Consider the following 23,845-nt stretch of genomic DNA (forward strand, 5'->3'; position numbering starts at 1 on the left):
TGATTCTTAACATCTTATGTGCTTATTAGCCATTCCTATATCTTTGGTGAAATGTCTGTACAAATCTTTTGCCCATTTTAAAATTGGATTGTTAGCCTTATTACTAAGTTGTAAGAGTTTTTTTTATATATTCTCGACACAAGTTTCCTATCAGATATATGATTTACAAAGGTGTTTCCCCCCTCCTAATCTGTGTCCTTTCATTTTCTTAATATCTTTTGAATTGTGAAGTGTTAAAATTTGGTGAAATCCATTTTCAAAACGTAGTTTGTGCTTTTGGTGGTGTATCTAAGACATCTTTACCTAACCCAAGGTCACAAATATTTTCTCCTAGCTTTTCTTCTAGATAGAAATGCTATAGTTTTAGCTCTTCTATCTAGGTCTATGATTGATTTTGAGTTAATTTTTGTATATGGTGTGACGTTCCTTTTGCATATGGCTACTAGTTGTCCAAGCACCATTTGTTAAAAGACTATCCTTTCCCTATTGAATTACCTTGGCAACTTTGTTGAAAGTCAATTTACTTTACATGTAAAGGTTTATTTCTGAACTTGCAATTTTGTTCCCTTGAGCTTTATGGTTATCCTTACCATACTGTCTTGATTACTATCTATATAAAACCCTAATATGCAAATAGACCGAACAGTGGAACAACCAGTTGCTATGATGTGCGCTGACCACCAGGGGGTGCACGTGGAGCATGGCAGGCGTCGGTAGTAGGCAGCAGAGCATGGAACATGGCGGGTGGCGGCCACAGCGGGATGTTGGAGCAAGTGAGCAGGAATGCCAGACCAAGGTGGGGCGCTGGTCGCTGTCATCGGGGCAAGCCTCTGGTGGTTACTGAAAATTCTTTGCTCCCATGCACCATGTTCCCGCCTGGCACTTGCATGTGCTGCCAGTGCCGGCCCCGCTTGCACCCGCTGCCGGTGCCTGGCACCAGTCCTGATTGCTTGGTGCCATCAGCGGGTGCGAACAGTGGCTGCTGGCCCAAATCGCCCCTGAGGGCTTCTCCACTGCCCCCTGCTCCTGAGGGGTGATTGGGGCTGGCAGCTGCCACTCGTATCCGTGGCCAGCACCGGCCCCAATTGCTCCACACGGCCCCAATCTTTCCGCACCGTCAGTGGATGTGAGTGGGGCTGGCACTGTCAGCATGTGGGAGGGGCGGCGGCGGCAGGAGCAGGGCTACCTGCAGATAGGGGATGAGGGTGGGGGGAGGAGTGAGGGGTGAGGACCACGGCTGGAGGGGCATGGAGGATGGGCCGAGACCCGCCCCTGTGCCCACTGCAGTCTTGTGGCCCACAGTTCCTTTCAAGGTGCACAAATTCATGCACTGGGCCCTTAGTAACTTTTATCATAAGCTTAGAAATTGGGAAGTTTGAATCCTCAAATTTTATTCTTTTTTAAAGTTGTTTTGGATGTTCTGGGTTCTTTGAATTTACATATAAATTTTAGAGTCAACTTGTCAGTTTCTACAAAAAAGCCGGCTGGGATTTTGATAGGGATTGCATTGAAGATCAGTTTGGGGAGAATTGCTATCCTAACAATATTGACTCTTCCAGTCCTTGAAAGTAGGATGTCTCTCTTTCATTTCTCTTTGGAATATTTTGTAATTTTCAGTATACAAGTACTTTTAAAATTTTTATTTCTAGCCCTAACTGGTTTGGCTCAGTGGATAGAGCGTCAGCCTGCAGACTGAAAGGTCCCAGGTTCAATTCCGGTCAAGGGCATGTATCTTGGTTGGGGGCACATCCCAATTAAGGGGTGTGCAGGAGACAGCTGATTGATGTTTCTAACTCTCTATCCCTCCTCTCCCTTCCTCTCTGTAAAAAATCAATAAAATATATTTTTAAAAATTTTGTTTCTAAATATTTCATTCTTTTTGAAACTATTATAAATGGAACTATTTTTCTTGTTTTTTATTTTTGTATTGTTTGTTAGTATGTAGAAATACAATTAATTTTTATATGTTGCTCTTGTAGTCTATAACCTTGCTCAGCTTATTAGTTCTAATAATTCCTTAGGCTTTTTTAGATATATGTAATCTGCAGATAAAAGCACCTTTACTTCGCCTAGCCGGTGTGACTTAGTCATTGAGTGTCAACATATGAACCAGGAGGTCAGGGTTTGATTCCCGGTCAGGGCACATGCCCGGGTTGTGGACTCAATCCCCAGTGGGCGGCGTGGAGGAGGCAGCTAATTGATGATTCTCTCTCATCATTGATGTTTCTAATTTCTCTGAAACCAATAAAAAATAATAATAAAATAAATATATAGAGAGCACTTTTACTTCTTTTTAATCGGATGTCTTTAATTAATTAATTATTTGCTTTAGTACACATTAGTTGCATTTATAAGCAATGTTGAATACAATGGCAAGAGTGGACATCCTTGTTCTATTCCTCATCTTAGGGGGAAGCATTCAGTCTCTCACTATCAAGTGTGATGTTGGCTGTGTTTTTCATAGCTGCCCTTTTTCTGATTGAGGAAGTCCTTTCTATTCCTAGTTTGTTGATTTTTTATTACAAATGTGTGTTGGATTTTTTCAAGTGCTTTTTCTGCATCAGTTGTGATAATTATGTGGTTTTGTCCTTTTTCTATTTATATGCTATATTACAGTAATGGATTAAGCCAACTGTGCATTCCTGGGATAAACCCCACTTTGTCACTTTTTATATATTGTTGTATTTAATTTGCTTATCTTCTTTTAAGGATTTTTAAATCTGTGTTCATGAACAATATTCATTTATAGTTTCCTTTTCTTGTGATGTCTTTTTCTGGCTTTAGTACATGCTTTAAAAAAATTATTTAGACAAATGAGATTATGCTCTTCATATACTGCTGTGCATCTTTTTTCTACTTAATAACTTACATTGGCAGTCCTTTAATAATAGTTTTACCTCCCTTCTTTTTTGTGTTAATAAAATAAATATCTAGAGAGAGAGCACTTTTTAAAAACTGCCTATTTATGTTCTTTTGGGTTATTTGTCCTTCATTGTTTTGTCTGAGCTCTTGGTATATTGAAGAAATTAGTCCTTTTCAGAGGTGTGGTAAATATTTTTATCCAAATTATCTTTTTCTTTTTCTATGGTGTTTATATTTTTTCATTTTCTTCCTTCCTACATACCTTTTTATTGTATACCTCCTGGATTTTTTAAAAAGCATATTTATATTTTTTTCTAGTACTACTTCTATTTCAATTTTTACATTTCAGTTTTGTCTATTTTCTTCATTACCAGTTTGGATAGCTCTCTGCACCCCTTTCCAATACACTGTCCTTAGCGTCTTAATCCATCATAGCATCTGGAACCTAGTATTGTGATTGGCTGATGACCTGTCCCCCAAATGGCTGAAAACTAGTGGGCATACATTCTATGAGGCTGGCATAATGCCTGGCACATAGTAGGTGCTCAGTAAATAGTGAACTAATTTCTGTACTGGGCAGAGCATGGACTGCCTGGGTTCAAGTCCTGTCTCAGCCAGTGTTATATCACCTCTCTGAGCCTCAGTTTTCTGATCCGTGAAATGAGAATAATGAGTCTCTACCTCAGGATTGTTGTGAAAATTAATTGGGTTATTGCATGAGAAGAACCTAGAACTGTGCCTGGCAGACAATCAGCATTCAGTAAATATTAGCTGCAGATGTTATCAGTATCATCCTTGCATGCTCATCATCATTTAATGCAACTCACCTGACAAAAAAGAGCACACCTGTTTCTCTACATTCTGATCTTGGACAAGTTATTTATCTTTGGGTCTCGAGTTAACTAGCAATCATCTGAAATGATGACAAAATTCCCAGGTGTCTGTAACTGTGAGGATGGCATAAATCAGTATTTGTAAAATGTCTGCCATAGTGCCTTGTACTTTGTAGGTGCTCAGTGACTCTGTGGCTTCCTGTTGCCTTTTAGTGTTGACTTCCACCAGGGTGAGTTATCCTCACTGTTGGTTTTTTGTTTGTTTGTTTTTTATTTGTGTGTGTGTGTACTTGCTCCATTGGTTTGAGACTTTGGAATAAAAGTGTATTGATGTCTTTTGAGTATTTGCTTTTTATTCCTTTTAGGGAGCCTCTGAGTTCCCAAGGGTGGTGTCTATCTGCTAAGATTGGAGGATTCTAGTTGCAAAAGAAGGTAGACCCTAGCCCAGTGATGGTGAACCTATGACACACGCGTGTCAGAGGTGACACGCGAACTCATTTTTTTGGTTGATTTTTCTTTGTTAAATGGCATTTAAATATATAAAATAAATATCAAAAATATAAGTCTTTGTTTTACTCTGGTTGCAAATATCAAAAAATTTCTATATGTGACACAGCACCAGAGTTAAGTTAGGGTTTTTCAAAATGCTGACACGCCGAGCTCCAAAGGTTCGCCATCACTGCCCTAGCCAGTTTGGCTCAATGGATAGAGCATCAGCCTGGAGACTGAAAGGTCCCGAGATGGATTCCGGTCAAGGGCACATGCCCAGGTTTAGGGCTTGATCTCCAGGAGGGGGCATGCAGGAGGCAGCTGGTCAATGGATGGATGATGTTTCTCTGTCATCAATGCTTCTATCTCTCTATCCCCCTTCCTTCCTCTCTAAAAATCAATAAAAAAATAAAATATGCATGTGCAATTAAATTATAAAGAAAATAAAGTTAAAAAGAAGAAGATCGAACTGGGGTGACTTCTTAGATTTAATTGGCTTGATAACCCAGGAGATTGTAATCCTCTGCCCTGGCTTCAAATCACATATCAGATAAGGTAAAGGAAAAAAAAAAAAAAGGGTTCTGATATCTTTCTTCTTAGGAGGGGAAATACTAATGTTTATATTATTAACAAGTGTCACCCCAATAAATTCAATTAAAAAAGAAGTAATAATGTTAACTGTGAACTTTTCTTTTTTTTTTTTTTTTTTTATAAGGGAAATTTATTTTTTTTTAAATGCATTTTATTGAATTTTTTACAGAGAGGAAGGGGGAGAGATACAGAGTTAGAAACATCGATGAGAGAGAAACATGGATCAGCTGCCTCCTGCACATCTCCCACTGGGATGTGCCCGCAACCCAGGTACATGCCCCTGACCGGAATCGAACCTGGGACCTTTCAGTCCTCAGGCCGACGCTCTATCCACTGAGCCAAACCGGTTTCAGCAACTGTGTACTTTTCATATATGGCCTTTATTGTGTTGAGGTAAGTTCCTCTTATACCTATTTTGTTGAGAATTTGAATCATGAATGAATGTTGAACTTTGTCAGATGCTTTTTCTGTATCTATTGAAATGATCATATGGGGAGTTTTCTCTCATTTAATGTGGTTTATCACTCACATTAGTTGATTTGCATATGGTAAGCCATTCTTACATCCCAGTGATAAAGCCCACTCCATCTTGGTGTATGATCTTTTTAATGTGCTGCTAAATTTGATTTACTAGTATTTTATTGAGGACCAGAGGCCTGGTGCACTAAAATTCATGCACTTGGGGGGGGGGGTGTTCCTCTGCACAGCCTGCACCCTCTTGCAGTCCAGGACCCCTCAGGGGATGTCCGGCTAACGGCTTAGGCCCACTCCCCGGAGGACCGAGCCTAAGCTGGCAGTCAGACATCTCTCTGGCAGCCCGACCACCACTGCTGTGCTGGCCAGCTTCTGGCTGAGCAGCGCTCCTCCTGTGGAAGCACACTGACCACCAGGGGGCAGCTCCTGTGTTGAGCATCTGCTCCCTGGTGGTCAGTGCATCTCATAGCAACCAGTTGTCGTGTCTCTGCCCTCCGCCCCCTGTTAGGTCAATTTGCATATTACCCTTTTATTATATAGGATTTTGCTATCTATATTCATTAAGTATATTGACATGTTGTTTTCTTGTGGTATCTTTGTCTGATTTCGGGATCAGGATGATGCTGGCCTCATAAAATGAGTTTATAAGTGTTCCCTATTCTGTTTTTTGGAAGAGTTTAAAGATTGGTACTAATTCTTTGAATGTTTAATAAACTGCACCTGTGTGAAACCATCTGCTCCTGGACTTTCCTTTGTTGGGAAGCTTTTGATTACTGACTCAATCTTATTTTTTATTCATCTGTTTAGGCTTTCTATTCCTTCTTGATTCAGTTTTGGTAGGTTGTGTGTCTCTAGAAATGTATTTGTTTCTTCTAGGTTATCCAATTTTTTACATTTAATTATTCATTATAGTCCTGTATGATCCTGCTTATTTCCAAGGCATCTATTGTAATGTTTTCTATTTCAGTTCTGATACTATTTATTTCAGTCTTCTATTTTCCAACTCTTGGTTCTGTTGATATTTTTTTCTATTTTTAAAATTCTCTTTATTTATTTATTTCTGCCCTAATCTTTATTATTTCCTTTCTTCTGCTAACTTTGGGCTTGGTTTGTTCTAGTTCCTTGAGGTGTAAAGATAGGTCGTGTTTTTTGTTTGTTTTCAGGTATTTTTGTAATGTAGGCACTCATCACTATAAATTTCCCTATTAATACTGCTTTTATTGCATTCCATATGTTTTGGTATATTATATTTTCATTTTCTTTTGTCTGAGGAACTTTTAAAATTCTCATTTGATTTCCTCTTTGACCTCAATGGCTGTTCTAGAGTGTGTTAAGTTTCACATAATTGTGGACTTTTTTTCTCTGCCTCTCTTTTTTTTTTCTGTTACTGGTTTCTAGTTTCATTCCATTGTGGTCAGGAAAGGAATGATTTCAGTCTTCTTAAATTTAAGACTTGTTTTGTGACGTGGAGAATGTTCTGCATGCACTTGAATGTATAGTCTGCTGTTGGGTGGGAAGTTCTATATTACATCCGTTAGGTCCGTTTAGTTTGTAGTGTTGTTCCAAGTCAGCCATTTATTGATTTTCTGAGTGGATGTTCTATACATTATTGTACATGGGATATTGTTGTATTGCTTTCTTGTTGTATTGCTTTCAATTTTTCCCTTCAGATCTGTCAGTAATTGCTTTATATATTTAGATGCTCTGATGTTGGGTGCATATATATCTTTCATTGTTATATCTTCCCATTGAATTGACCCTTTTTCATTATATATATACTAGAGGCCCGGTGCACAAAAATTTGAGCACTGGGGGGTGGGAGGGTGTCCCTCAGCCCGGCCTGTGCCCTCTCGCAGTCTGGGACCCCTCGGGGGATGACCACCTGCTGGTTAAGCCCGCTCCCCAGGGGGGATTGAGCCTAAGCTGGCAATCAGACCTCCCTCTGGCAGCCCGGGAGCCCTCGGGGGATGTTCATTTCCCCGGGAGCCCTCAGGGGAGAGCAGGCCTAAACTGCAGTCTGACATCCTTAGTGCTGCTGAGGAGGCGGGAGAGGCTCCCACCACCACTGCTGTACTGGCAGCCGTCAGCCTGGTTTGTGGCTGAGCAGAGCTCCCCCTATGGGAGCGCACTGACCACCAGAGGGCAGCTCCTGCATTGAGCGTCTGCCCCCTGGTGGTCAGTGTGTGTCATAGTGACCAGTCATTCCCAGTCTTTCTGCTGTTAGGGTCAGTTTGCATATTACCCTTTTACTATATAGGATAGAGGCCTGGTGCATGGGTGGGGACCGGCTGGTTTGCCCTGAAGGGTGTCCTGGATCAGGGTGGGGGTGCCACTGGGGTGCCTGGCCAGCCTGGGTGAGGGGCTGATGGCTGTTTTCAGGCTGGGCACACCACCTTTAGGGTGGGGGGTCCCCACTGGGGTGCCTAGCCAGTCTGGGTGAAGGGCTGAGGGCCGTTTTCAGGCTGGCCAAGCCTTCCCAATGACAGAAGCTCCCAGTCTCTCCTTTTTTTCTTTTTTTTCCCCTGGGATTTATTTACCTTCTATAACTGAAACTTTGTAGCCTGGAGTGGAGCTCAGAAGTGGCCAGGGCTTGGCTTCCTCCATTGCCAGGGGCAACCCAAGGCTCCAGCTCCATGTCCACGGCCAGCTGAAAGCAGATATCTGGGGTTTGTTTAGCTTCTATAATTGAAACTTTGTTGCTTTGAGTGTAGTTTAGAGCCGGCCGCCACAGGCGGGGAACCTTGACTTCCTCCATCACTGGAGCAAGCAAGCCTGCTTGTTCCAGCTCCGTGGCTGCCGGCTGCCATCTTTGTTGGCAGTTAATTTGCATATCTCGCTGATTAGCCAATGGGAGGTGTAGCGAAGGTATGGTCAATTACCATGTTTGTCTATTATTAGGTAAGATAATTTTTGTTTTTAGATGCAGTTTTTGTCTGAAAGTTTATTTTGTCCAATGTAAATAGCCATCTCTGCTTCCTTTGGGTTACCATTTTCATGGAATATTTTTCCTATACTTTCACTTTCAACCTGTGTGTGTCTATAGATAGTTCTAAAGTGAATCTCATAGACAGCATATCTCTGGATCTTGGTGTGTGGTGTTTTTATTTAATCAGCCACTCTACACCTTTTGATTGGGAATTTAATCCATTTATTCCCCAGCTTATTCTAATATGCATCAGCATTGAGAACCACTTTTCTTTACATACAGATAGGGTGTATGTGTAATAGATATTCTCAGGGATTCTTGTTTTAAAATATATTTTTATTAATTTCAGAGAGGAAGAGAGAGATAGAAACATCAATGATGAGAGAGAATCATCGATCAGCTGCCTCCTGCACACCCCCACTGGGGATGAAGACTGCAATGCAATATGGGCATATGTTCTGACCAGAATTTAACTGTGACCTCCTGGTTCATAGGTCGATGCTCAACCACTGAGCCATGCTGGCCAGGGCTCCTCAGGGATTCTTAAGCTAGGTCCTTAGACAGGAGGAATAGTGGGAAGTGTCAAGAACTTAAATTTGACAATTAAAAAAAAATCTTTTTTTGAGGGTCATAGTATTCAGCCCTGGCTGGTGTGGTTTGGTTGGATGTCATCCCCTGAACCAAAAGGTTACCAGTTTGATTTCTGGTCAGGGCACATGCAGGGTTCTGGCTCAATCCCCAGTAGGGGGCATGCAGGAAACAGCCAATCAGCGTTTCACTCTCATATCAATGTTCCTCTCTCTCCCTCTCCCTTCCTCTCTAAAAATCAATTTAAAAAAAGAAAAGAAAAGAAAACTCTAAATCACTGCTGTAAAAGAAAATATGCAAATACAAAGTATCCACAAATAAATATAATGAAAGCAAAACACTGTTTCTCTCTCTTTCTCTATTCCTTCCTCTCTCTAAGAATCAATTTAAAATCTTTTGAAAAAAAATCAATTAAAAGTCTTTAAGAAACAAAAAGAACCATAGTATTGCCCTGACTAGTTTGTCTCAGTGGGTAGAACATCAGCTTGTGGACTGAAAGGTCCTGGATTCGATTCCTGTCAAGGGAATATGCCCAGGTTCCAGGCTTGATCCCCAGTAGGGGGCATGCAGGAGGCAGCAGATCAGCGATTCTCTGTCATCATTGATATTTCTATATCTCTCTTCCTCTCCCTTCCTCTCTGAAATCATTTAAAAAATATATTTTTTAAATAGGACCATACTAGCTCTGACCAGTTTGGCTCGGCGGATAGAGCGTCCCTGTGGACTGAAGGGTCCCAGGGTCAATTCTGGTCAAGGGCATGTACGTTGGTTGCAGTCACATCCCCAGTGGGGGTGTGCAGGAGGCAGCTGACCGATGTTTCTCATCGATGTTTCTAACTCTCTATCCCTCTCCCTTCCTCTCTGTAAAAAAATCAATAAAATATATATTTTTTAAAAAGGACCATACTCTTTAACCTTTATGTGAATGGATGGTTTTATATTTTTATAGATCAGAAGTTGGTTGGTGCTTATTACTTTTTTTGATAAGGATTTTTAAAAAAATATATTTTATTGATTTTTTCAGAGAGGAAGGGAGAGGGATAGAGAGTTAGAAACATCAACCAGCCGCCTCCTGCACACCTCCCACTGGGGATGTGCCCGCAACCAAGGTACATGCCCTTGACCGGAATCGAACCCAGGACCTCTCAGTCCGCAGGCCGACACTCTATCCACTGAGCCAAACCGGTTTGGCTTGATAAGGATTTATTGAGTACCCCTGTCATCAAAGCTAGACAAGCGATTAGCTGGAGAGATGGTAGATACTTAAGTGACCATAATTCAGTGTGAAAAGTGCACTTTTGTGGGGCTTTTGATAGAATGCCAAACTGCCCCCTAGAAGTGTTCCTGTTCATAATTCCTTCAGCATATGGAGTATCAAAACAGTGACATTTTAATGTCTAACACGACAGTGTCATCTTGGTGCAGTCAAAGATTCTAGCATACTATGGAAATACTAGTGACCTGGTGCATGAAATTCATGCACATTAAAAGGGGGATTAATTAGAGGAAATATTTTAATATTGCTATTTGTCCTTTCTCTATAATAGAAGTGTCAGAGATGTAAGAAAATTAGTAAAATGTATATGAAAATATTCCTCCTGTCAGAGTCTGGGGTGCACCATGGGACCCAGAGTCAAGTCCCCGGCCACCCACGTGCGCCTCGAAATTGCACGAGACCCAGACCCGGCCGGTCCCCCTCCTGTCAAGCCCTGCTGGGCAGGGGGCGCAGCCTCAGGTCCCCTGGCCCAGTGCTGGGGCAAGGGGCGCATCCTGAGGTCCCCCATCAAGCCCCGCTGGGCAGGCGGAGCAGCCTCAGGTTCCCCCATCAAGCCCCATAGGGATTGGAGGGGTGAGGGGGTGCAGCCTCAGGTCCCTGCTGATTGCTCGTAAAGGCTCCTTAGGGGAACTCTGCCTCTGCTGTGGGTGCAGCCATCTTGTGTTACGGAACCCCCTCCCCCCTGTGAGCACCACCATATATGTGGCAGTGACGGTCAGTTTGCATATTCCCTCTTTATTAGATAAGATTTGCCATTTTTCATCTGTTGGTCTTCTAAGTAAATTGATTTGAGGTTTATCGATGGTATCTTTGTGTGATGATTGTCTGTTTTCTGCATCTTTTACAAAAAATTCAGGGTTCTTTTTATTTTTAAACAACTTTTGGATGACAGTTTATGGTAGTAACCCAGGATTTATCTTCCTTGCATTTTAATGAACTGGAATTCAAGCACAAAGGAATTACAGGAAAAAAAGGACAGGGTTTATTTCTCTCACACTAAGCACTCATATTTTAAGGACTGACCAGTGAGGCCTAGTAAAGGGTTCCAGAGAGATGGGACCAAATCTTCTGATAACTGTTCAAATGGAGGAAGTCTCTGATCGAGAGGAAATCAGATGCTCTAGCCAGCGCACAGTCATCACAGAAAGAAAGAATAAAACTCTGTTTGTTGTTGCATTCAAGACAAACTCATACCACTAAACTCTTCCCTGTGCATGCATAGAATATCTGTAGAGGACCAGGCCAGCGTGACTCAGTGTTTGAGCATCGAAGCATCAACCTATGAACCAGGAGGTCACAGTTCCATTCCTGGTCAGGACACATACCCAGGTTGCAGGCTAGATCTGCAATGTGGGGCGTGCAGGAGGCAGCCGATCAATGATTCTCTCTCATCATTGATGTTTCTCTCTCTCTCTCTCTCTCTCTCTCTCTGAAGTCAATCATATATATATGTATATATACATATATATATACACACATCCATATACATATGTGTGTGTGTGTGTGTGTGATCTATATGATATATATATATATATATATATATATATAGAGAGAGAGAGAGAGAGAGAGAGAGAGAGAGAGAGAGGAAGGATAGCTGTAGAGGGATTTTCAAGGAACTGGTGAGAGCAGTTGTCTTTGGGGAGCTGAAGTGAGAGGAAAATTTCTTTAACATGGTATACCCATTTGTAATGTTCTAATTATTTACTATGTTTTACTTTTTCAAAACTTTTTAAAAAGTAGTTATTTTTTTAAAATTTTTTTTAATTAAATCTTTATTGTTCAGATTATTACATTTGTTCCTCTTTTTTCCCCCCATAACTCCCCTCCTCCCAGTTCCCGTCCCACCCTCCGTCCTCACTCCCCACCCACTGACCTCATCCATAGGTGCACGATTTTTGTCCAGTCTCTTCCCGCATCTAAAAGTAGTTATTTTTTTAAAGCTTATTCACCCATGATTATATCAAATGTTAACATTAGAGGAAATTTAAATTAATTTAGAAAGATGAAAGAAAGGGAGGGAGGGGTGGGGGTAGGGAGTACTGTCTCTCTTCTATACAAACTCTTGCCCTGTTAGGCAATTTTCTACCTTCTAGTTTTGCCGTTTCCTTTAAAGATTTTTCTCTTCTCATCCCTAATTCCATAGACTTTCTAATTACCAAATACGATACAACTTTTTTTTAAAAATATATTTTATTGATATTTTACAGAGAGGAAGGGAGAGAGATAGAGAGTTAGAAACATCGATGAGAGAGAAACATCAACCAGCTGCCTCCTGCGCACCCCCTACTGGTGATGTGCCCGCAACCAAGGTACATGCCCTTGACCGGAATCGAACCTGGGACCTTTCAGTCCGCAGGCCGATGCGCTATCCACTGAGCCAAACCGGTTTGGCACGATACAACTCTTTTATCCATTTTTCACTGTTGTTTTGGGGATCAAACTATTATTTCATATTTTATAGTGAACACTAGCTGGCAGATACTTATAAATGTTCACAACAAATCCTGGGGAAAACATTCTGTGAATATATTGTTTTTAAGACTTTGATCAACCTGTGTATCTATAAAAAAGTATACTGACCTCAAAACCTTAAATATTTTTTAAATATATTTTTGTTTATTTCAGAGTAGAGGGGAGAGGGAGAAAGAGATAGAAACATCAACGATGAGAGAATCACCGATGGGCTGCCTCCTGCACTCTTCCCACTGAAGATTGAGTTGGCAACCCGGGCATGTGCCCTTGACCGGAACCAAACCCGGAATCCTTCAATCCGTAGGCAAACACTCTATCCACTCAACCAAACCAGCCAGGGCAAAACTTAAACTTTTAAAGCCATTTTTTTCTACCATTGTGCTCCTGGTGAAAATGCAGACCAGCCTAAATGTTTGGCAAATCTTCTGAGTGATTTTGATTCCTAAGTTCAGAAAGAATAACCAGCATGGGGAGGGGAGCGTAACTTGAAGGGTGGAGCAGCTGCCAAGGCAAGGTGATCAGGAGGCTGTGGCCGGTGTCTGAAATGAAGGTCTGAAGTGCTACTGCAGTAAAGGGTGGAGAGAGAAGGCAAATGCAAAGCAAGATTGAGTTGGCCTGCAGCCATGTCAAATTCGGTGCCTGCCCCATCCGTGGCAGACACTGGCCCAAAAGGCTGCCATAGAAACACTGTGACTCATGAGCCCTGATCCCTCTACTGGGCCTCAGGGATAAATTTGGTTACAGACACCAAGAAAAAGAAATAAAAAGAAATATTGAGTTGGTGATCGAGGTATAGATGACAAAAATTCCTTGTTCAGACCATGCAGAGAGAGTAGCATGAACCTCTAGTTCCTTAAGGGAGAAAAGGATGGTATTAGTGAAGGGAAAGCCATGCTTTGATGGGATGAATTTCTTGAGACCGAGACCAGTAATTGATCTTTCTTGCCTTTAATTCCCAGATGACTACCCTGCATGCAGGTTATTTACTGAGTGCCTACTTTGTGCCAGGCACTGGGAATAGGAATGAAACGAGCCATGCAGATATATGTGGGAAGGGCATTCTGTCAGAGGGAACAGTAAAGATGATGGCCCTGAGGTGTGGAGAAGGGCTTGCTGTCAGGAGACAAGAAGGCCAGTGTAGCTAGAGCTGAGAAGGAGGAGAGTGGGAGGTGATGAGGTCAGTACAACTTTGAAGAAGGCTTATAGGAAAATATGTTGGTATCGGAGGAGCGTCCTGACAAAGTGAGCCTGTTACTATATAGAGAAATAGGAATTAATGGAACACTGGAGCTTTATTCCCTGCTAGCTCTACAGGAGAGTGATATAATATAAAATGGTTAAAAGAACATTGATCCAGCCCTGGCCGGTGTGGCTCAGTTGGTTGGATGTCATCCTGTGCACCGAAATGTCACCAGTTCAATTCCCAGTCAGGGCACGTGCCCAGATTACGGGTTCTATCCAGGTCAAGGTACAAATGGGAGGCAGCCAATCAGTGCTTTTCTTTCATATCTATGTTTTTCTCTCTCTCTCCCTTTCTCCCTCTCTAAAATAAATTCAAAACATATTTTTTAAAAAGAATATTGATCCAGAAGTGGGGAAATGTAGCTCCTGTATTAGTCTTCCCTTTTGCCTATGTTAATTATTACTTCATTTATTTTATTGCTCGTTTTTGGAAGTGCAAAATTGATTCCTTGTAGTACTCTTGGGGGCATGTAAGAGGTAGCATCTCAGGCTTCCCAGAGTAGGGACGGGACTGGGTCAGTTAAAGTAGACATAAACCTACTATGACTTGGTCTGCCCCAGAGAGATGTTCACTTCTTTCCCTCATCCCAATCTAGGCCTCTCTTTTTCCAAGCAGGTTTGGTTGCTGTGGTCCCTGCTGCTTCTCTCCTTCATGTATGGAACAAGAGCCTTCTATGTCCCTGGGGTCGCGCCAATCAACTTCCACCAGAACGACCCTGTAGAAATCAAGGTAAGTGTGTTCCTGGACCATTGGAGCCTCTGTGCTGGGCAGTGTGGTTGAAGAACATGGTGAGCTGGTCTTATCCCTCCTGTGGTTGCAGAGAACAAAGACCAGTGCCAGGCCCTGGCCGGTTTGGCTCAGTGGATAGAGTGTCGGCCTGCAGACTGAAAGGTCCCAGGTTCGATTCCTGTCAAGGGCATGTACCTTGGTTGCGGGTGCATCCCCAGTAGGGAGTGTGCAGGAGTCAGCTGGTCGATGTTTCTCTCTCATTGATGTTTCTAACTCTCTATCCCTCTCCCTTCCTCTCCGTAAAAAATCAATAAAATATATTTAAAAAAAAAAAAAGAGCAGTGCCAGTTAGGAACTCTGCCTCTCTCTCTCTCCCCGCCTCCATTTTTCCCTGTGTCTGTCTCTCTCAATCTGCCTCTTCTATGACATCTATACCTTCCTCTTTTATCTGCTCCATCTCCTCTCTTACCAGCTTTTCCTGCCTAACTTATATCGTCTGTACATACACAGCCTATTGTGACCTCTGTTTTTTCAGTGTTAGCTTCTGCCACTAGCTGGCTTCTCCAGTTCCGTATCTCCAAAATGTGTACTGCATGTCTGAGTGGTGGTATACGAGATGATTTTAAGTGGTTGACAAATCTATTTTAATAACTTTTCTTTTAACATATATTAGAAAACTTAGCTAGTATTTCAACTCATGGTTTCATGGCTATCGTTGATTTTCTGTTTTTAATACTGATATATAATGTTTGCTTCTTAAATGTATTTACTGAAAAATGAGTCAGATGCAATAGTAGAATAAGAGGTAAGTAGATAGGGCAAGTTGGTATGTGAACAATTAGGATTTGAGAAGTATTGCCCTAAGTCAGGATCCAGAGAGAGGCTTTCCAACTGGGCTACCTCACATTTTCCGGCTGGATGCCGATCTGAGGGTCAGTCAACTGTAGTAAGGTGGAGAGTGGAAGGGAGTCACTTAAAAAATGGTTGACCAAGGGCCGTGGGCAGGTTGACACCTTGATTATGTCTCTAAAACAGTGGACTCTTGGTGGCATTCTCAGAGCCCCAAGCAGGGCTGAGGGTTGGTGGTGGATCTTCTTTCCTAGGAACCAAACTGTAAGGTGGAGATTTGGTGCAGGAGATGTACTGGGGAGACTCTCAGGGTCAGCATTTGGTGGGAGGGAGGGAAGTGGGCTGGGCAGAGGGAACGTTGAGCTATGGTACAACTTGAGGCATGTGGGAAGCACTGGAACTGGGATGGCTGGTCCTTCAAAGTTTTTCCAAATTGAGGCAAGAGGACCAGCTCTCCAAACCCCTCAATGGGCCAGTCATAGGACAGACTGCTACCAGGGGATGGGTGTAACCTTGTACAAGGCCTGCCCTCCCCAACCAGACTCCCCTCTGTCATCACCCAAATAAACATTCTTAGTACTTTGGTCTGTTTTTCTTAGCCTTTTTTTTCTGTGCAGTGTTTACAGTATAGAATACTTAGCGTTCTCACACCTCCATCAGTCCCCCATAGACAAAATAATGTGTATTTGAAACTTTTGAGTTATCCTTCAGATTCTTAGTGATCCTATAAAACAGAACTAGCAGAACTTACAAAGTTACAATAAATTCTGCTTCTAAAATAAATGTATATTTTTTGCTTCGTTGCCATGTTGATATGAACCACATCTTTACTGCTCTGAGCAAAAACAAGCTTTGAGATTGTGTGAAAATGACATTTTTATTATCCTGAGAATCCCAGTGTTCAAAAGGAGAAGCAGAAGATAAGAAAGTCACAAAGGGCTGTCCACATGACTTGCTCTCACGTACATGTCCCTTAGTTTGCCACCAAATTTTAGGTATTATCAACATTTCAAATTGCTACACATCATGCTCATTTGGGTCATCAGTTACAAGCAGCGTAATGGGATCAAGAAACTGGAAGCAGAGACCACTATGGTTATGAATAAGGAGTAAAACCTCTTTGTTCCTGAAGATTTATCGTCATTTGGAGTTATTTCATTAGGAAAGATGCCCAGAAGTGAAATTCCAGCGTCAGAGGATATCAATATTGAATTTGTGATTTTAAACAAAGTCTGTAATATAATCTAGTAAACTTAATGAAATATGAAATAATTCAAAATTGTGGGGAGTAGAGTATATAGAACATTGTAACAGTTTGTTTGCCTTCTAGATAATACTGTCGAGGATGCCAAAGATGGTGGGTACCAGGGAGGATTATTGAAACAGTCTGAATTAAGGAATAATGACCTCTCTTTTCCCACTAGGCTGTGAAGCTCACCAGCTCTCGAACCCAGTTACCTTATGAGTACTACTCACTGCCCTTCTGCCAGCCCTTAAAAATAACCTACAAGGCAGAGAATCTGGGTAAGTTCTTCTCTCTCACTGCTGTCAGCCTGTCCCAATGGGAACCTAAATCTTTTCATAATGATAATAGCAGTTAACCTTTATGTAGCACTTACTGTGTCCTGGACACGGTCTACATCGTTTACATACATATTAATTTAGTTAATCTTCATAACTCTAGGCAGTAGCTGTTATTTTTATTCCCCTTTTATAAGTGAAGGGACTTGCCTCTGGTTATACTGTTAATCAGCAGGTAAGCTAGGCCTGGAATCATGCAGTCAGGCTTCAGACTTGGAGCCCTCAGCTACTGTTCACATTGGTTCTCCCTTGATTTCTAAATATCATACCTTTTTCTCTCCCTCTCCCTCTCCCTCTCCCTCCCTCTCCCTCCCTCTCCCTCCCTCTCCTTCTCCCTCTTTTCCTCCCTCCCCCCCCCCCACCCCTTTCGGGGCTTCTGTAATCTGCTCTACTTTTAATTAAAAGAAAGTGATCACTTCTGGCCCTAAAGGAAGCAGAGACATCACTATAGTTCTTGTTATGCTGTGCAAGACTCACCTCAAGTAATGTGTGAGGCACCAGGGCAATGTCTGGCACAAATGTTCCATAAATAGCAGCCGTTTTATTCTAATTCAAATAATTATCTCTATTTGGCAGAATTTCAGGCTTAAAGGAAAAGATATTTGGACCCATCTATTCAGGACCCAACTATTAGTACTTATTTCTGTGCCTGTCTCAGTGTTAAGGCCTGGAGATGAAAATGTGGAAAGATTGAAGGCTCTGCAGTTGGGCACACTTCTGAGTGATACTGGGTGATCTTAATTGAATGTGGACCGTTGAAGCTGGGGAATGGTCCTGCCTCTTAGAAATAGAAACTTCTGTGTACAAAAGTTATCCTGCCATAATGAAGGCATCCTGCCTTTGTGTAGTGCTTTCCTTCATGGCCTAGGGCCGTGGGTGGCAAACCGCGGCTCGCGAGCCACATGTGGCTCTTTGGCCCCTTCAGTGTGGCCATGGAGTTTCAATCACACTGTACGTGCACGCCCACACCGGGTATTTTGTGGAAGAGCCACTCTCAAGGGGCCACAGTTTGCCGACCACTGGCCTAGGGGCTTTTTGAGCAGAAGGATCATGTTTTACATTCCCCTCTCTCTCCACCACTTCTGACCCAGTGCCTAACACAGTAGACATTCAGTAAATGTCCTACTGAGTGGAGCAAAAACATCCTTGATTGAATGCCTGTTGGATTGTAAGTCCTGTACTCTACATTATCATCATCATCACTGTTAGTACTTACAGGGCTTTCCCTATGAGCTGGGCACTCTTCTAAGCACTTATGTGCATTAACTTGTTAATTCTCACAATAGCCCTATGAGGCAGCTATTCTAATATTCTCTTATCAAGGGGAGTGAGGCACAAGGAGATGAAGTCTTTTGCCCCAGGTCACTCACCTAGTAAGCGGCAGAATGCAGGAACTCTGGCCATATCCTTAAGCACTTTACTCTGCACATTATCTTAGTTGATTCCTATAGTAACTCTGCAAAGCCAAATATGATTGCCCTATTTCATAGGAGAGGGAACAGCAGCTTCTAGGGTTTGAAAGATTTGCTCAGTGTGTTATGGTCAGTAGGTAGAGAAATGGAGATATTAGCCCAGGTTTTTAAACTCTATGGCCAGATTCTTTCTGTTGTCCCAGGCTGCCTTCTCCAGAAAGGCTCAATGGGGCTGTCTGAGAGCTGTGCTCACGATTATCATACTGATGGAGATTCAGCTCATGGTGTGTGTGTGGCAGATGTACTGGAGTACAACCTCAGACTCTCTTAGAGGAGCGACATTCAAGGTGTATTGCTCATTTAGCCTGGTTGACTACCTGCTCCCTGCTTTAAAAAGTTAAAAGGAATACAAATGAGCCATTCCAGACCAGTATGTTCTCTTTCTTGGTTTAAATTTAATTTCTAAATATCAAGAAGTGATACCCACCTTACTTGGACTACAACCCTGTTCCTCTCTCAGCGTGTGGCCCTGTCATTTGTGTACCAACAACTCACAGCTTCCATCAGTCCTGATCTCTCCTCTCATTCTTATGTCTGGATATCTGACTATATCCAGATATATCAAGTCAAACTAACAAGCTGAAAAAATGCCCTTAGTCTAAATTTGCGATGCTACCTGTCTTCCCACCTAGAACCTGGTTATAGAAACTTCAGTCTTCCTAATAGGCACCCCTCTTCACTCATCCCTTGTATCAGGACCAGGCCCCTAGATTTCACCTCCTTAGTAGCTCCTGAATCTTGTATACTTGTTTCCATCCTCATCACACCCTCTTGTCCAGCCATCGTTGCTCACTTGCATGACAGACCACCATCATACCGAGTGATCTTTCTGTCTAGAACATTCTTTCCCTATCTGTTTGCTAGTTAACGCTTCTCTCTTCCTTTTTTTTCTCTCTTTTTCTTTTTTTTTCTCTCTTCCTTTATAGCTCATTTCAAGCATCACTTGTCTAGAGCAAGTTCCTCTTGTTGAATAATATATTCTCATGTAATCAAAGTCTGCCTTCCCATTAGACCATAAGCTTCATGTGTATGTCTGTTCAGCATTGTATCTTTAGGGCCTAGGAGATAGCCAGTACCCGGTACATGTTTTGGGAATGAATGAATGAATGAATGAATGAGCGAATAAATGACTAGGCAGAGAGTGTCACATCACATAGGTCCACACTGGTAGGCAAATGCTAGACCAAGTGTGTATTCAGGGGTTAGTCCTGCCTCTTGGTTTGGTCAGTTCCTTTGGCTTGTCCCAGTTTCACATCATCACAGTAGCATTGTTATTGTTAGGATGACTCAAAACAAAAGCACCATTGAGTTTAGTTGTCAGTCCCTAACTGCTTGGTGCCTGCTGCATGACATCTGGTAGCAGGTTACTCTAAGGCAGGCAGGCAAGGGGAATGCCAGTTCATTAAGTATAAAGATGTTTTGGCTAAAAATTTTGGTGCTGGATTTTATCCCACTTCCCTCCCAGCCTGAATCAGGATATGAAGACACAGATAAATAGGAAACACTATCTGCCTTTGAAGAAGTCAAGGGAGTCAGAAACATAATATGTCAACCCTGTGCAAAGTCACATCATTGACATAAAAGGTGCAGAGGTGATTCTGATGATGAAAATAGTATTTGTTGCCTGCCTACTCTGTGACTGGTACTTAATTTCTCACTGTAACCCTGTGAAGTAGGTGCTGTTATTATCCTCATTTTATAAATGAGGAAAGTGAGGCTCAGTGAGGTTAAATGACTGGCCAGAACTGCTAAGTGAGTAAGAGGCAGAGCCAGCGTTCAGTAGCAGGCAGCCCTCTCCTCACCACTGTATGATGCTGCCTTGGTGCAGAGGGAAATCAGAGGAGGGAGTGAAGAGGTCAGGAAGGGCTTTCCAAGGGTGAAATAGAAGCTGAGCTGGAAGTGTGAGGAGGAGTTTCTCAAAAACCTGGGGCAGGCAATAGCCCTTCAAGGCTAAGGAAACGACCTGAGGCCCAGAGGTGTGGATGAAATGGCGTGATTGATGAGCTCTGAAAAGTCCGCTGGAGCTAGAGCACAAAGGGGGAGGAGAGGGCAATGGGTAGGAGTGAAGGGGCAAGCTGAGCCTGAATAGGTCGGGTAGAGCATGGAGTGCCAGGCTGCAGAACTGATGACAGCCCTGCAAGTCATTCCTGGGTCTTCGTGGCTCTGCTGACCTCAGTGGCCTCAGGGTTGAAGCTCTGAGCTCCATCTGTCTCTCTTACGGCAGGAGAGGTGCTGAGAGGGGACCGGATTGTCAACACCCCTTTCCAGGTTCTCATGAATAGCGAAAAGAAGTGTGAGGTTCTGTGCAGTGAGTCCAACAAACCAGTGACCCTGTCTGTGAAAGAGAGCCGGCTCGTGGCGGAGCGGATCACGGAGGACTACTATGTCCACCTGTAAGTCGTCCTCTGCTGCCTGCCAGCCTCGAGTTCACATTGGGGAGGGCACTGATGGGAGAGGCGGTTCAGAGGGACTGAGCGGGGCCCTTGGGTTTCCAGCATTGCCGACAACCTGCCTGTGGCCACCCGGCTGGAGCTCTACTCCAACCGCGACGGCGATGACAAGAAGAAGGAAAAAGATGTGCAGTTTGAACACGGCTACCGGCTTGGCTTCATGGAAGTGAACAAGGTAGAGTGTCTTGGTGTGCTCAGAGGGCTGGAGAAGCCACAACCAAAGTCACGAGGAAATATTTAGCTCTGGGACTGGCTGAGGCAGATTCCTCTAGGCGCTCTTGGGCAAGGCTCTTGCAGATGCTACCCAGGAGGTGAAAGGCACAGTTCCTGAAAACCTCAGTTTCTAAAAAATATTCTGAGGACAAAAACATTTCTTTTGAGGTACAGTCCCTGCCCTCAAAGGGTTTTTACCCTAATTGGGAAAAGACTGACAGTTGTAAGACCCTGAATCTTAAGTCCCACTCCTTTCGGATCATGTGCCACTGCCATGACGGTTAATGCCAAAGCCGTTCAGAGGGAGCTCGGTTTGCACTGAGATTGTCACTGAGGAGGTGGTCCTTAAAAAACAGGTAGGCTTGAGCTCAGTGGAGTCAGAGGCAGCATTCTGATTGGAGTGAATGACATGATCAGAGCTGCAGAGTGGAGACTGTTCATGGGGCAAGGAGGAGTTTGGAGAGAGGAAGATGGTGACAATCAGATGATGGAAGGCCTTGAATGCCAGGCTTAGCGATGAGCTTTTGTCTGGTAAACCCTAGGGAGCCCTGGAGGGTTTCTGAGCATAGGAGAGCTCTGAGAGCAGTGTTTGGGGAAGGTTGGGATAGCTGGTCTGTTGGACAAGGGGAGTGACCTTATTCCTAGGGTGGTCCCCCAGAGTGATTTTCTGGTTGTTCCTTGGCTGTTGGTTACTTTGTTTTCTCTGTTGGTCTGTGTTAGATCTACCTGCACAATCACCTCTCCTTCATCCTCTACTACCACCGAGAGGACTTGGAAGAGGACCAGGAGCACACGTACCGCGTCGTCCGCTTCGAGGTGATTCCCCAGAGCATCAGGCTGGAGGGTGAGTGGGGAGGTGTGACCAGAGGGGCAGGGCTGGTGGATGGGCCTAGGCTTTTACTCCTGGGTTTTCTCACACTTGATTCCTGAAATAGCTAAAAGGCCCCAATGTAGCATATGGGCACAGCCACGGTAGGGTCACTGCATCCCCATTAGAGAAGGTAGGGGACAAGGGGAGAGCGGACATCTGTTGTGTCCTGGCCTTGCACCTTACAGGTTTACCACCTCTGGCTACCCCCAGGTATATTTGATTATATATGAGGAGGCAGAAGCTCCGAGAGGTTGGTGGCTTAGCCAAGATCAAACAGCAACTTGGGGCTTACCTGGGCCTCTCATAAGAACCAGCCAGCTCCCTCTGGGTTGACGGGAAAGGGGCAGTGTACAGACAGCTCTTGGGCAACCAGTTTCTGTATTTCTTGTCTTCTGTGTGAGTAAGTGGTCTAGACTAAAATTGGCCCAAGCTCAACGGACCTGGTCCAGTCTCACCTTGCTTATTAGCACAGGGCACTCTTTAATTTAGGAGGCCTGGCCTTTTGTCCACAGTGGGTGGGGGTTTCAGGGGGGGGTGGGGAGTTGTTAATTTGTTTTATTTTTAAGCTATGGAACCTAGTTTTCAAACAAAATCATACACAGAGGCCTCAAATAAAACATTCTGTACTTTCCCAGCACCATACTGCTTCTCCTTTGTGAGTGTCATGAGCACAGCTGGGCATTTATATTTGATTATTTTGACATCATCTGTCTCCCATTGGGTGTTGGAGGTTAGAGACCCGTCTCCTTTTCTCATCATTTTATCTCCAGCACAATAGCTGAAATAAAGTAGTTGCTTGTGATCTGTTTTTTGGTTGATTAAATGGATGGATAACAGGATGAATGAAAGAGGCATCTGAGTGGATAACTAAAGTACCAGAACTTTGGGGACTAAGTGAATGAGTAAACATATGATAGACTGAGCCCATATTGCTTTGCATGTGAATGGGACTGATTGAATGAGTAAATGAATGTTTGAATTGCATGAAGGAAGGTTGATAAATGAGGAGCTTAGACCCCTCCCCACACACACGTAAAGCCCTTTGGAAGGTGAGAACTGTTCTCCCAGCCTCCACTCAGACCTGGGTCCCAGCAGCATGCCATCCCCTCAGGCAGCTTCTGAAGGCACCCCCCAGACAGCCCTTGGGTAGTAGCAACGGCCCCCCACAGAAACAGACTGAGTCTCTATTTCTCACAGACCTCAAAGTAGATGAGAAGAGTTCATGCACTCTGCCTGAGGGTGCCAAATCCTCGCCCCAAGAAATTGATCCCACCAAGGAAAATCAGCTGTACTTCACCTACTCGGTACACTGGGAGGTGAGAAGGGGCTGAAGCCTACAACAGGGGAGGAGGGTTCTGGTCTGGGCAGGAGTTGTTTAGCAGGAGGCTTGACTCTTAAGTGCTTACTCCCCCCACCAGGAAAGTGACATCAAATGGGCCTCTCGCTGGGATACTTACCTGACCATGAGTGATGTGCAGATCCACTGGTTTTCTATCATTAACTCCGTGGTTGTGGTCTTCTTCCTATCAGGTGAGAGATCTGTAGGTCAGAGGGTTGAGAGGACAAGGAGGTGAGGGATAAGGGGCTGAGGCATCACATCACTTAAGGGGGACTTCTGGGGTGTTCTTGGGGCCAAACATGGATAAAAAATGGGCCTCAGGGCTCTGTGCTAGGCATCAGGTACACAAAGGTGAACAGGATCTGATCTCTACTCTGGAGAGCTCCTAGGGGGGATGGATACATCTCATGCATACATTCAGTCAGTAAGACTGTGTTGCACATTCTGTGCAGGTGCTGTGCCACGTGCTGGGGATATGGTGGTGAGCAAACCCAACCCAGAGTCTATATTCTGGTGGTGGAAGAGACAAAAAAGCAAAGAAAGTGATCAGTGACATGAAGCAGATAAACAAGGTGATCATACACAGC

General features: G+C 43.5%; 1 protein-coding gene across 3 annotated transcripts in view; it reads left to right on the forward strand.

The window, feature by feature from the left end:
* The window catches only part of TM9SF4 (transmembrane 9 superfamily member 4), a 54,662-nt gene that overhangs the window by 13,517 nt on the left and 17,300 nt on the right, over positions 1–23,845 (forward strand). Inside the window, exons 2-8 of one of the 3 annotated variants that reach the window (XM_081096986.1) lie at positions 14,370–14,483; positions 16,757–16,856; positions 20,610–20,778; positions 20,881–21,010; positions 21,769–21,892; positions 23,117–23,235; positions 23,338–23,449. In XM_081096986.1, the coding sequence (XP_080953112.1) occupies positions 14,370–14,483; positions 16,757–16,856; positions 20,610–20,778; positions 20,881–21,010; positions 21,769–21,892; positions 23,117–23,235; positions 23,338–23,449 (868 nt within the window). Of the gene's footprint in view, positions 1–14,306; positions 14,484–16,756; positions 16,857–20,609; positions 20,779–20,880; positions 21,011–21,768; positions 21,893–23,116; positions 23,236–23,337; positions 23,450–23,845 lie in introns of those variants that run through there. The other 2 variants (XM_081096985.1, XM_081096987.1) reach the window with 2 other exon arrangements.

The sequence above is a fragment of the Myotis nattereri genome, assembly GCF_964212035.1.
Source record: "Myotis nattereri genome assembly, chromosome: 8".
In the NCBI taxonomy this organism is placed as follows: domain Eukaryota; kingdom Metazoa; phylum Chordata; class Mammalia; order Chiroptera; family Vespertilionidae; genus Myotis; species Myotis nattereri.